The sequence below is a fragment of the Nannospalax galili genome, unplaced genomic scaffold, assembly GCF_000622305.1.
Source record: "Nannospalax galili isolate Female #2095 unplaced genomic scaffold, S.galili_v1.0 scaffold634, whole genome shotgun sequence".
Classification (NCBI taxonomy): Eukaryota; Metazoa; Chordata; class Mammalia; order Rodentia; family Spalacidae; genus Nannospalax; species Nannospalax galili.
Window position 1 is genome coordinate 1,911,458 of NW_008336853.1, and position 14,592 is coordinate 1,926,049.

Sequence of the window (14,592 nt, forward strand, 5' to 3'; positions counted from 1 at the left end):
GCAGATCTCTGTGAGTTCAAGGCCAGCCTGGTCTACATAGTGAGTTCCAGGACAGCTGGAGCTTACAGGGAGACCCTGCTTCAAAAAGACCACAAAAAAAAAAAAAAGTGAACCAGAGATGCCCAAGCCACAGCTCTGAGGACCACAGGTACCCTGTCCAGTGTGAGCAGTGGCTACTGCCATTGGTTCTGGGTCAGCCTTGGACCTGGTCATCATGTGCAGTTGAGGGAGGTCTCCTCGCCTGGTCTCATGGTCCTTGCTTGGTGCAGGTCTCGGTGATGTCCCAGGCAGAATGGCAATGGGGACACTTGGTAGGATGAAGCCCTCAGGGAGGAGTGGGATGGGAGGATGGAAACATTCATCTTCCGTAAGGTTAGGGAAGAATAGGGTTTCTAGGAAATCATTTGTCAGGGAGGGGGGATGCTGGTGCTGATTTGAATGCTGATTGGCAGGAGATTGGGAAGGAGAGAAAGGGAGCTAGGGTGGGTGGGTGACTGGCTCTGCCCTGCTAGCCCTAGCAGGCTGATGGCTGGATGCTCAGAGGTTGCTGAAGAGTTCGTTTTTCTTGCTCCAGTCCATCTGCGGGGCCCGCTTGCTGCTGCGCTTCTGGTGGGCCCGCTCCTTAGCCACAGCCAGGGAGATGTTGAAGTCCAGGATAGGGTCAGAGGAGGAGGAGGTAGATGAGGGCTCCGTGGAATCCTGTCTCTTGGGGCTGTCTTGGGAATTTAGCTGTAAAGAGGAGGGAGGAGTCAATGTCTACCCCTCAGGGCTCCTGGTCCTTGGCCTCAGTGAGGTGGATCCCTTGGGGCCATGCCCAGGGAAGCCAGGTCACAAAAACAGAATGTGCCTTAGCATGTGACCTCAAGCCAGCTAGTGTGCTAGGAACCAGAGTGGCCTGGGCCTGGGAATTGGCTTCCAGTAACAGTCACCAACCCCCACAGGGCCAGCCTACCTCCTCACTGGTATCACTGGAAGCTGATCTTGCCAGGGCTGGCCTGGGGCTCTCGGAAGCTGCCTCCACTAGGGCTTCACGACTATTCTCCTGGCACAGAGAGGAAAAGTGTGGGTTGGCAGGGGATGGAGTAGGAAACCCCTGATGAAGGAGACTGAAGACATCACCAGAGGAGGGTCACCCAGACCTTGGCCATGTAGCCAAATTCTAGATTTACATTTCTGCATTCCTAAGAGGATTAGGGGCAGCCTGGTTCTATCCATCACCTGGGCAAGGGGTGAGGGTTCCCTGAATTGCTTTCCTCATCCTCCCCAGCATTTCTGAGCGCTGACTCACTCTCTGGCCCAGTGGCCCAGGAGGCACTTCTTGGAGCCACCAGGGCCTGTTCTGGCATGGGGAACAAATGTGGTTCCTGAGCCTCTTGCAGCCCTCTCCAAACCTTAACCCCAAAGCAGCCAAGCAGGGTCTTGAAAGAGTAAGGTGGATGGAGAGTTTTAGAACCATGGGTGGGTGACAAGGCTTAGATCATGGCTCGAGAGTCTTGCCTCCACTGGGTCCCTGAGGAGGAAGCCTTCAATCAGCAGACCTTGCTGACTCCCCACTCTGTGGTCTGACTCAGAGACAGCCCATGCTTGAGTGGGGCCTTTTGCTAGGGTGTGAGCTTGGCACTCAGCCCCTTCTTGGGTCCCTCCATGGCCTCGGCTGCCACCCAGCTTCACCCCTTTCCCTTCTGCCCAAGGAGGAGGGACTTTGTTCCTCCAACCCAGACTGGAAGTAGCAGGGCCGGCAGCACTGCCAGACACTGAGGCTCTGTTCTTGAAGGGAAGAATGGCCTCTTCTGTACAGTGGAAGTTGGAGGCAGGGGCTGTCACCCAGGATGGTGGGCTGCAGAGGGGCCCCAGCCAGGCCTTTCCCAAGGGACAGCCTTGGCCTCTCACACGGTCTGGGGTCCTATAGCTTGGAGCTCAGGAAGGAACTGGGCTCTACTGTGTCAGCCTGAGCAAGGCTCCCATCCACATCACCGCCCCCACGCCAGAGATTAGGGTACAGGACCCCTTACCTTCTGTATTTCTCCATTGGTAAAGGGTTCCGGCAAGGGGCCTAGGTGAGGGAGAAAGCAGAGGTCAGTCCAGAAACTTCAGGGGAGGAGGCCAGAGCTAGGGCTTGGGTGGCTCACCAGACCTCACACCCAAGGTCAGTGGTTACAACTTTTTTTTTGCGGCAACCCACTGTAAGTACATTTGACATTTTGATGACCCAGTACACACAAAGATTGTATGACAATTTCAGAAAACAAGTCTTACCCGTACTGCAGTGCAATGCTTTGCTATTTTCAATTACATTTTCATTTTAAAATGTGCATTTGGCAAATTTGGGGAACAGTTTTAGGGGCCATACTTGGGACGCTACTTGACACTTCTTGGCAACCTATGATGGACAGGACAGCTCCCCAGAACAAAATCATAATTATTTTGTACAATGCTGGGGATCAAACAAAGGACCTGCTGCATGCTAGGGTAACCTGCTACAAACATCCCTTTGGGGCTGGACAGATGGCTCAGTGGGTAGAGGCACATGCTGCTTGATGACCTGAGTTCCATCCCCAGGACCCCCAGGGTAGGAGGAGAGAATTTCTGCAAATTGTCCTCTGACCTCCACATGCACCCTCTGCCCCCTTCCAAAAACATGTTTAAAAAATACTTTTTTTTAAAAAGTCTGTAGGGCAGGCCTGTTTTTCACAGGCATCCTAGGTGTTGGTGCTGTGACAGCAGACTGGGGCCACACCCCAGATTATAGCTGGCACCAGCTGTCTTGGAGAGACAATGCCATCTTCTATCTGCCATCTGGAAACAAGGGGACAAGAAGGTTCAAGGACAGTCCTAGGCGGTGGCAGGAGGGGCCAGTGAGAGAGAAGCTGGGCCAGGGGTCACCTCCCATGTGGCCTGGGGGACTGGGGCCGTTCTACCTTCAGGGACAAGTCAGCATGGGGGAGGCTCTTCTGAGCTCTTAGGTTATGATACACATGCATCTTTTCTCTTGTCCTCCTGTCCCTAGTCCAGGGTACAGCCAAGCATACCTGACTCATCTTTTCCTTCCTTCTGACACCCCTAGCCTTCCAGTGGCCACAGGACAGGAGTCCTCTGGTACACTCACTCTCCCCTTTCCTATAGTCCTCTCCCTGAGCAGTTCCTCTGGTTGGAGGCTGTGATCTCCAGGCCAGATGGACAAAAGAGAAAACTGGGTGGGTGGGGTGGGGGTTGAGAAGGGTGCTAGAGGAGGCAAGGGACGGTATCTGAGGGACTGAGTGGACTCGAGGCTTCACCTATGTATGCTCCATACCGGGTCCCCAGGAGCAAGGCTAGGGCTTCTCTGGGACTTAGGCCTTAGGCCCTTACTGGGGAAGAGGATTATTACCTGGTTTTCATGAACCCGAGATAAGATAATGGGGTCACTGAGGACCCTGCATCAGGCCAGATGGGGATAGGAGTGCCCACTGTGTACCCTTCCTGCTGGGGATCTGAGTTCTGTGGACCCTGTCCTCCAAATACAATACTGAACCTCCAGGAGGCCCCACCCACTGCAAAATCCAGACAGGTTTCACTTTCAGCATGGCACAGGAGGCTACCCCTCCAGAGCCATCTTCTCATGAAGAAAGCCCAGACTAGGAAGCAGAGGATACTCAACCCCTCCTGCCTAGTATAGCAGCCCTACCCCCTTTGGCTTGACTTGGGCAGGAGGTGGTACCAGGCTTGGCAGGATGAGGGTGGGGGAGGGGGTGGGCAGGGGCCCAAAGATTGAAGGAGGACCCACTGCTCTCTAGAGCCAGCAAGCCTGAGTTTCCAAGGCAACCTGACAGAAAGGGGGAGGGAGCACTGGGCTCCTGTCACTGGACTCTGATCTGCTCAGCAAAGGCTGGAGGCTGCCCCAGAGTTAACCCTTTCCTCCAGAGACACACTTCCTGAGGACTCTCTGCTCTCTGGCTTTCTGGACTAGAGTGGGGTGGGGGTGGGTGGGCGCTCAGGCCAGGCTGTGGTTCTGAGGCTTCAGCTGGGTATCCAGAAACTCTACCTCATCTTTCATGCCAACTGATTTGCTGTCACCTGCCACCTTCAGACACTCATGGCCCATCCCTGCTTCCACTCTACCAACCCACACTGCTGATTCTCCCCTGAAAATGGGAGAACAAGCCAGGAAGCCAGCCACTCTCACACAAAGCCTTAAGCACTGGCTCCATTCCTGGCTTCGAAGCACCCAGCTGTGACCCCACTCACCATTTAAGTGCTCCTGAGATGGGATCACTTTGCACTTCCTGAAGAATTCATCTGCTTCCTTGTCTACCACCAGCAGCTTGGCCTCATCCCCTCCTGCCTTGATGGCAGACACCACATCCCCATGTTGCTTGCCCTCCATGCACACACCGTTGACCTGTGAGGTGGGGTGGGGACAGGGGTTACCCACACAAATCTCTGTGCTTGGGAGGACAGGTAGATATCCAACCTGGGGACACTACTCCCTCATCTCACAGCCCTGAACCAGCCAGTGGTCCTCCATTTGACAGTCAGCTGGGAAGCAGGACATGTAGGAAGAGCCAAAGAAAATACCCAGAGGGGACTACACAAACACAGCTGTGAGTGAGGACCAGAGGCCTGGACTGGGCTGTCCTTCCACCTCTCCCTCTGAGCCTTGGTTTTCTCACGTGTAAAATGAGAAGTCTTGGGAGAGCTGATCTCCAGCTCTAAGGTTCTCACACTCTGTGATTCTGGGACCAGCCCCAGCATTTAGTTCACATTTCCTCTCTCGTGAGCACAGCCCAAGAGCACAGAGTGTCTCAACACTGAACCCAGGAGAGGGGGTTTAACTCTTCCCCGTGCCTGGCACTAAGTGCTTAGGCATCAGGAAGGCTGGGTATCTGGCCCCTGGCATCTACCTGGACTTTGGCAGGTAATCATGGATGTAGAGTGTGTAGTAGAGTCTGAGTGAGGATGGGAAGTCAGCCTATCCATGTGCCCACCCACCACCCAATACTCTTCCTTCCGTCTCCCTCTATCTACCTGTGTAGCTGCCCAGCACCCAGCATCTCTGGATTGGCCACACCACATAGGCTAACTGCAGTAGATGCTGTGATAGCTGTCCAATGATCAGGAAGGAAAAACCTGGAAGAATCTGGAGAACAGAGTGAGGGCATCACCTCCACTATGCGGTCCTGAGCTCGGAGCCCAGAGGCCTCAGCTGGTGAGTCTGGGTCTACTGCTCGGATGAATTGGCCTGGCTTAGACTTGTCACTGTGCAGGTTGAAGCCGTAGCCACTGGGGCCTTTCTTCATGACACAGAGCCGAGGCCGGAGTTCACGCTGTGGGAATCAAGAAGGTCTATGTCATTCCACAGTGTCCCAATCCTGCCTTCACTGCCCTCTCCCCAACCCCACTTCCCTATCTGGAGGGATTTGGAATGCTCCAACTGTGACTGTATTCTATAGAGCAATGCAAGGAAGAGAATCTGGCCCAGGGTTCAGAAGATGGGTAGACAATGAGCACTGCAGTGAACTGAGTAGCTCTGGGCAAGATACTGTCCCTTCCCAAGGCCAGCTTCCCTCTTTTGACAATCTGTTACTCACAAGTTGTTTGGGTCTTATCCTTCTCCACCCATGGCTCATCTGGCCCTCCTGGGCTTGGCTGGATACTTGAGGCTCATAAGTGGGCACCCTGGCCCCTGTTATCTGTTCTCTATGTGGGGGAGGCAGGGGCAGCTGTTTACTGAAAGCTGGCCAGCATGTTTACAGTAAAGCCTTTCATCCCCCACCGGCTCCTTTCTTGCCACCAACAAAGCCAAATGGCCCAACTAAATGGGAACTGGATAATCTGAAATCTGGTAGGTAGCAGGGTAAAGGGTCCTGGAGTAGATGGGGCCATCCTTGGGGGTTCTGCAAACAGCCAAGAATAATAGGCAGCAACAGGACCTGGAGGTGCTCCTGCTTCTAAGGATGCACATCGGGGAGGAGGCCATGAAATGCAGGGCTGGGCCTAAGTTATCAGAATATGACCATGGCTTAGAAAGTAGGACCTATTTCATTTATTTATTTATTTATTTATTTATTTATTTATTTATTTATTCACTTATATTTATTTTGTGCATGTGGAGGTCAAAGGGCAATGTGCAGGAATTGGTTCTCTCCTTCCATCATGTGAGTTCCAAGGACTGAACTCAGGCCATCAGACACTTGATGGCAAGTGTCTTAACCCACTGACCCCTCTTGCTGGCCCCCAGTAGGACCTCTTACTAGGACACAAGCAGATGTCTTTTGCATACCCTGACACTCAGCTGAGAACAGTTTTCAACATCTTCCAAGTAGCTCAGCTCTGAAACTACAGCCTTGATGCCCACACTAACAGATAACCAGAGAGAATATGGGTGTAGGCCTACAGAAGCTAAAGGTCAAGCATTACTCTGCCCCCAACTCCAGGCCGGGGGCGGCCTGCCGACTGCTATCCAGCTGCCTAACCCTGAGCTGTTACCTAGCCTCTCAGGCAACAAGGTTCGCCCACTAGCTGTGTAACCCGGGGCAAATCATTTCCTTCTCTGATCCTCAGGGTCTTCATTTATAGATGTGCTTACTGCTACCTGACTCCCAGGGTGGTAGTCAAGGCCCAGTGAAATAATGAGATGGCATAAAGCAACACTTTGGAACTCTAAGTTCCTGTTCCTGTGCATACCTGGACTTTACCATTGTTCTCACTACTGAGGCATGTAACTCTGAGATGTGAGATTGGGTGGGGGGAGGGCTGTGCCTGGCTACTCAGAAACCCAAATCCTCAGCTGGGAGTGAAGGAGGGAAGGGAGTGGTGGGTAGGAGTAGAGGGAGAGCTTAAAGGCCTCTGGCCTCTCCTTGCCAGAGTTTTGGTCCCATCCGTTCATCCCGAGGGTGGGGGCTCAGTGGGTTGAAGTGCTTGCCCCCAAGCCTGAATTAGATCTCCAGGACCTACATGGTTGAAGGAGAGAACCAACTCCCACCAGTTGTCCTCTGATATGTGCCATGGCATGCATGTGACCCCCCCTCCCATGCATACACACAAAATACATTTTTAAAATGTGAAAAAAAGAATGCTTGGGAATGCCAGACATGGTGGTGTGTGTTTAATCCCAGCACTTAGGAGGCAGAGGCAGGCAGATCTCTGTGAGTTTAAGACCAGCCCGGTCTATAGGGGTTACAGGGAGACCCTGTCTCAAAAAGACCAGCAAAAAAAAAAAAAAGAAAAAAACGACTGGCTTGGGTAGGTAGCTCCATGTGCTGTTTCGGGATGTCAGAGAGGAGTGTGGTGAGGCCAGAAGACAGAGAAAGGAAAGCACTTGCCCTAGTGGCCACTTAACCAAATCTCTGCTAGGGGTCTCTTCACCTCAAACAACAAAGACAACCAAATGAGCAGCAAAAATTAAGTACCCACAAGCGCGCCTCCTTTCCTCAGCCCATCCAGTACCTCACCCTGCTGTGGCCCAGCCCCTCCTGCATGTCCCCCAGCAGTTGGGACATGTAGTTCCGGGAGTGAGGCTTCTCAGCTTTTGAGCTAATCCCTCCACAAAGCTGCCGGCGGGCCCTCCCCCAGGCTGCCTAGGTGAGGCGGAACAGGTCTGACCAGTTGGCACCACCAGGACCGGCTCAGCTTTCTGCTTCTGCCAGAAAGCTCCCCCTGTGGCCCTTCACTCTGAGAAAGAGGCAAATCTTAGCTCCAGTGCTGTTCCTCCCCACCTTCTCAACGGTTCCCTCTCTCTGAAGACTTCCCATAGCAACCTGGCTGAGGCTGGTCAACTTTCTTCATGAGTCAGGGAAAGTGGGGTTCAGAGAAGTGAAGCCCACTGCCTGGTATCACAGAGCCAAAGTCCCACTAGGGTCTCTAACTACAGACCTGTGCTTTTTTTCACCCACATTGGGCTTGTTCTTAAGGATTCAGAGTCTGGCAGCCCATTTAGAGCCAAGGCCAGTGATGGGCCCCAGCAGGAACTAGTGAAGGGCAGAAGATGGGGGCTCTCCTCACATTAACTGATGGCCTGGGAGCTGCTGAAGCCACAGCCTTCCTTCGCAGAGCTCTGTGCCTCTTGCAGCCAGAGCTACAGCCCGAGTGTAAGGATAAAGCATGGCCTGGGTGACAGTCAGCATGCCTGGGCTAGCACTGCGGCTAGAACCAGGCTGAGGGTGAGAAGAGACAGCTTCCTGGTTGGCAGGGTTGGGCTTGTGATGCCCACCTTCCAGTACAAGTCCGAACTTTCAGGTGCTCAGCAGGTGACACCTCTAGTGACACATGTCATCAAAGTTCAAAAGCTTGTTTTGTATCTTGTTTTTTCTGCCAGTGTGAGGACCAGGAAGAGTCACAGGACCCTGTTTAAGGGACTCAGACACTCTCTGCTCTTTGAGTGGCTCTGTGGTGGCTTCAGAGTCTAAGGATGGCAAGGCAGGATGATTGATAAATCCACGTAACTCCCATGCAGTGCTCACAGACTTAGAATACACTAACTGGTCCCTCTCCCAATTCTCTAGAGGTCCTACCTTCAAAAGTGGGTATGTATGAGAGAGAGAGAGAGGAAGTGGGGTAGGGGATGTTTCTGGTATTTCCAGGGAAACTAGCCAGTTTCTTCCCAGCCATACAGCTGTCCCCAGGAGGTGTCTCTTGCAGCTGCTGAGTCAGCCCATCCCAGCTTGGGTGGAGCTCGAAGGAGTCTGGTGGGGGAGCAGGCCCTGGGGCTCTGTGTGGCCTGGCCTGTGGTTCACAGGTCTAGTGCCAAGTAGATGGGGGAGGGGCAAGGTACCAGAGCCAAGACTTGGGTTCTGCCTCTGGAGAAGGGGATAAAGGGGGAAAAGTCCATAACATCTTGGGTTTGGTTTATACATCCCATCACCCCAAGTGGCCTTTAGTGACTTTAGTGCCAACTCCAAAGGGGTACGAGCGTGTGAGCGTGCGTGCATTGAGCGTGCGTGCATACGTGTGTACGTGTGTGCGTGCATGCGTGCGTGTGTGTGTGTGTCTGTGTGTGTGTGTGTGTTGTGTAAAGGAAAGACTTCATGGGGAACTTGAGCCCAGAGGCTGCACAGGACCTCCCAATGAACAGAATGGAAGTAAAAATCAGGACCTGCTCAGACACCCAGATGCAAGAGGAGCCTGGGGAAATGGTGGCAGAGAGTGGTCTTAACAGACTGGCTCAGCACCAGACAATGCCCAATAACTTTCCAAAAAAGATCAGAAGAGCTGCCTCCAGACCCTCCTCAGGGGGCTTTCTCCTTTCCCCAGGTTCTGAGGCTGTCCCTACAACAGCACCTAACACCCCACCTTAAGTGGCCTAGCCATCACCTCCACCCACGCTCCGCAAGCCAGGGAGCGGGCAGCGGGCACGGAATTCAATAGTCGCCACCAGCAGCCACCTGGAAAGCTGGGGAAAGTCGATACCCTAATCCTGGTGACGTCTCTGGGGAACAGGCCCAAGGCCGCTCCCTGCTCCTCCTTGAGGGAGGGTTGTGGGTGGCTGAGGGACCAACGCCCCATTGAGCCCAGCTCCTCCCTGGCTGATGCCATGGTGACAGGCCCAGGAGAAACAGCCAGGCCACTTCCACTGCCTCAATGGGGATGGGCTGAGGGAGCCCAAAGACCACCAGGGCAGCCAGGGAACACTTTCTAACACTGCCCTTCCCTAACCCAGCCCAGATCTCTTGTTCATGTTATACGGACTGGTGCTCTGCTGTCCCACACAGGGGAAATAGCCCAAGTACAGATGAGGAGCTTGGGGGGGTGCAGGGAGGAGGAAACCTGGAGGCACTGGGGACATGTTTCCAGTAAAAAGCAGTGGCTGCTCTGCTGTGGGAGGCAGCTGGGCTATTTTCTGTGGACTCTGGGACACAGGCTTGGGCCTGGCATTGCTTTTCAAGGGAAAGCAGATGGAAATGGCTTGATGATGCCTGGGTGTGCCATCTGACTGGCAGCAGCATGGGATGCTATCCTTTGGGGTTGCTGGGAAGTGACCAGGGATTGGTGCATCAGGCCATTTCAGCCATTGTAGGTTCATCCCAGACAAGGCATGTGGGCTTAGCTACTACTGGGCCAATGTCACATCCCTAATAGGACCCCTCCTCCTTTATCTGTAAAGACCAAGGAATGTTTACAAGAAAGGATGCTACTCCTAGCCTTTGATCTTGTGCTTCCTGTTTCTATGTGCGCGAGCATGCATGCATGCGTGCGTGCGTGCGTGCGTGCGTGCGTGTGTGTGTGTGTGTGTGTATGGTCCTTGAAGGAACACATAAGCCACATAAGCTAAAGTGTGTTTGGGGGAAAACTGCTTTGGAAGCACTAGACCCTGAGCCAGGTTCTCCCTCTGGCTAGTGGTGTCTTCTCTGAGTTACGGTGAAGCAGAGTTCTGCTGAGGAGGCCTGAGACAGGGCAGGCTGGTACCTGGGCTGCTGCCTGGCTGGACTGCATCCAAGGCCAGCCGCCAGGTGCCTTACCTCCTGCCCTGCTGGCACTCCTCCATCATCTCCCCGCCACCCTTCTCCCAGAAGTTGCCGATTTATGGGCTGTCCTAAGAGGCTAAACAAGGACATTCAAGGAGCTTGTGAAATTGGGGCTCAGTACTATAGTAACAAATAGCAGCTATCACTTACTGAACATTTAGCATGTACTAGGCTCTGTGCTAGGTGCTTTATATATATTTTCTAATTAAGTCCCAGTTGTAACTTTGCAAGGGAGATATGCTCACATTTCATAGACGAGGAGACAGAGTAGATTGCTCAAATACAAAAGTTGATATGAGGAGGTGGTAGGATTTGAACTCTAAACTAGAGCAGCACTACACAGTACAAATATACCAAGCATGTGTGACATTTCAGTTTCTAATAGCCACATGAAAGGGACAAGGTGTGGCTAAGCAGTGAACGTGCTCTGCATATGTAAGGCACTGAGTTCGTGCCCCAAAACAACAAAAAGTAAAAAAGAAACAAGATAAAATGTGTCAGAATGCATTCAAAATATCATTTCAATATATAACATTTGTTAAAATAGAAATATTTTGCCTGTTTTTATTTGTGCAAGTTGAGCATCCCTAATCTAAAATCTGAAATGCAAATTATGATAAAATCTGAATTTTTTATTTTCCCAGACAAGGTCTCATGTAGCCCAGAATGGCTTGGCCTTAAACTTATATAGCCAAGAATGACCCTGAACTTCTGATCCTCTATGTCCCAGAGAGCTAGGGATTACAGGTATGTACCACTATGGCCAGTGTAATATGGTTCTGGGACAAGAACCCAGGGCTTTGTGCATGCTAGGCAAGCACTCCATCAACTGAACTATGGCAGGCCTCCAGTCCCCAAGCTGATGTGAATGACATGACATGACAAGTGGAAAATTCCGTCTTACAAAGCTTTGGTTCCTATACAAAATGGTTTTAAATATCATATAAATTACCCTCAGGTGGCTGGAGAGATGGCTCAGCAGTTAAGAGCGCTGGCTGCTCTTGCAGAGGACCCAGGTTCTGAACACCTATATGATAGTTCACAACTGTCCATAATTCCAGTTCCAGGGGATCTGACACCCTCTTCTGGCCTCTGCAGGCATTGTACAACATGGGTGTACTTACAGACATGCAGGCAATATACTCATACATATAAAATAATAAAGAATAATAAATGAAACATAAAAAAATAAAACGACCCTCAGGCTGTGTACAGAAAGCACACATGAAATATGGATGAATTTTGTGTAGAAACTTGAGTCTCATTCTAGGATATTTCATGTTTGTGTAAATCTTCTAAAATCTACAAACATAGGAAACACTTCTGATCTCAAGCATTTTGGATGAAAGACATGGACCTGTACCAGGAACCTGTGCAGAATGTGTGTGCATTTCACACATCCTACACATTTCCACTTGGGTACTTCCAGTGGCCTCATGCCTCATGTGGCCAGTGGCTGCCACACCTGACAGCACAGACCTAGCGGCTTCATTTTCTGCTGCTATGCAGCCCGAGACAGTCCCAAATTTCTAAACTCTAAACTTCTAAACTCTTTGAACTAGCTGAGGGCACTGGGCCAATGATTTAAACAAGCACAGGGGAAGCTACTTTTGTCTCTGAACAGTGAGTGGGACTTGAACCTGACCAGTGTTCTCTGTGCATTACCACACTGCCCTTGAGGCCCCTTGACCTCAGGGAATCAATCGATAGCTCTTTTGAGGACACAGGAACCAAAACATTGTCAGGAGTCTGGGGACATGAAGAGTTGTACTACAGTGACATTTCAAATTTTCTAATAGTCACATTAAAAAGAAAAAGAAGCTGGGCATGGTGGCGCACGCCTTTAATCCCAGCGCCTGGGAGGCAGAGGCAGATGGATCTCTGAGTTCAAGGCCAGCCTGGTCCACATAGTGAGTTCCAGGACAGCTGGGGCTACAGGGAGACCCTGTCTCAAAAAGACCAAAAAAATAAAAAAATAAATAAATAAAAATAAAAAAGTGAAAAGAAAGGGACCAAAGAGGAAGGTTCAGCCAATTATCAAGACCAGCCTCCAGGGGTCTCTATGTGCTACAGGGCAGACTGAGAACCAGCAAGAGCAGGTCGGGCAGGGCAGGGGTGGGGAGATAGGTAGGGACAGAGACTTGTTTTCCAGGCTCCAGACCCAGCCTAGCCCATAAGGGACAGGGATAGGAGCCACCCCTTCTGGGTTGAAGCTTCCCAAGAGGTCTGAGCTACTAGAAGACACCTATACTTTGCTGGGGTAGAATCCCTAGAAGCCCTAGCTCCAAGCCCAGCTTCTTGGACCCCTGCAGGAAGCTGGTTCAAGCAGCCTGAATGCTAATCTTTGTGTGTGTGTGCATGCGTGTGTGTGTGTGTGTGTGTGTGTGTGTGTGAGTGTAGTTGTGTGTGTGTCCATGCATGTTGCTGGGGTTTGAACCTGTGGCTTTGTGTATGCCTGATAAGCTCCCTACCATTAAGCCCCAAGCACCTGAGTTTACCAAACCACAGTGATACAGTCCTGATACAGTCCAAATTCTGTGGGCAGAGACTCTCATCTGGAAAACCAGACCCTGAAGCATACCCAATGGAGCTAGAACTGGGTCATCTTAACTGACTGCCATCTCAGTCCCTATAAGAGACCTGCCTGGGCTGATCGTGTGCATTAAATGCGATTTAGGATGCAGTACCTCATCAGACAAAGCAGCCACCATAGACTACTTTGTAACAACTTGTCCAATGGAGAAAACACCTTGCAAGATTGTCTGGGGAAATCAATGAAATGCCTACCAATATCTTTATGGCACAGGCTGGGAAACTGCAACTAAAGAGGCACAGTCCAGATTTGAGTCTCCTTCCCAGGTAGGCAGATAAAGAACATCTATGATTGGACTCTAGAGCTCTGTTTCCCAGGGGAGAGACTGCAGCTCTAACAGACCTTGACATTGCTTCTTCCTCGAATTCGTAAGTATTCCCCCACTTTTCCAGGGGCTTCAGAGATGGGGAAATCCCTATCTACCTGAGGTTCTTTTAGAAGGAAGCCCCTTTCTGCCAAATTTCCAGAATGACTAGCTTATCAGTGGCCTGAAGAACCAGGGGCTCTGCTGTTTTACCAGTAGATAAATGATACCATTTCTAACTCATACTCCCTGCAGCTTTCTTCCAGAGTCTGTTCTTCCAAAATTCCACCTTGGCCAGAGTGAACAGTCTGCTGACCAATTGTGACTACCCATCCATCAGTTTTCCTGGGGGTGTGCCTGTCTCTGGGACCAGGATCAGGGTCAAGGCTGGGAGGAACCTGCCTCAACCAGGGCCCTTTCACATTCATACTTGACATCTTACTGAATCTTCCTGACAATGCTGCAGGCTGGGAGCTGATATCCCCGTTTCACAGAGGTGGAAGCTAAAGCTTGCAGGGAATGAGAGCTACTCGGATTCCAGAGCCAGGAAGCAGTAGCCAGGAAGACTCCAGCACTAAAGTGTCTGACCCCAAAGCTTAGACTTTTGGTTTCAAGGTCTCAGAATGGAAGCTGCTAGTAGACAAGAAGGAGTGGGTTGATTTCTATCTGGAATTCCAATCTCTGGGTGTGCTAGAAGCACAAACAAGCCCAGGTATGCTAGACTGGGATGACCTGGGACGAAGGTTCCTTATAACTGTTATGTATTCATTCATTCATTCATTGAAAACATTTGTTAAATACCTCCCTACTGTAGGTCCAGAGCAGTGCTGGAGACTGCAAGTGAATAATCCAAGTCCTGGCCCTGAGGCTGTCCATGTAGTAGAGGAGAACACAAGACTACAGTGACAGGGAGATACAAGGACAGAGAGCTGGAGAAACAGAAGAGCTACTCTGCCTTGGGGGATCAAAAAAAGAAAGAAAGAAAAAGAAAAGAAAAAAGGCTCCATAGGAAACTAGTGTTTCTGGAGAGTGGGCCTGGTGCAGAAGGGGATTCTGAACAAGATTCCCAAACAGGATTTTCAGGGTGTTCTGGCTCATAGGCTTGCTTGAGGGGATTCAGACCTTTGGTGTGGTTGGTAGTGGGCAGAACAGTGAGGAGAATGGGCCAGCAGACTGTGGCGGGAACTATCATTATTATTTTTTAAAATTTTATTTATTTATTTTTTATTTTATGTGTATGCATGTATTGCCTGCAT

At 51.1% G+C, this 14,592-nt stretch overlaps 1 protein-coding gene across 1 annotated transcript in view; it reads right to left on the reverse strand.

Annotated features, from left to right (window-relative positions):
• Nucleotides 1-50: 50 nt before the first annotated feature.
• Slc9a3r1 (SLC9A3 regulator 1) overlaps nucleotides 51-14,592 on the reverse strand; it is a 19,556-nt gene continuing 5,014 nt past the window's right edge. Inside the window, exons 2-6 of the mRNA XM_008831460.3 lie at nucleotides 5,142-5,303; nucleotides 4,225-4,378; nucleotides 2,013-2,053; nucleotides 953-1,042; nucleotides 51-729 (exon numbers count right to left, since the gene is read on the reverse strand). Coding sequence (XP_008829682.1) covers nucleotides 538-729; nucleotides 953-1,042; nucleotides 2,013-2,053; nucleotides 4,225-4,378; nucleotides 5,142-5,303 — 639 coding nt within the window. The 3' untranslated portion in view covers nucleotides 51-537. The remainder of the gene's footprint in view (nucleotides 730-952; nucleotides 1,043-2,012; nucleotides 2,054-4,224; nucleotides 4,379-5,141; nucleotides 5,304-14,592) is intronic.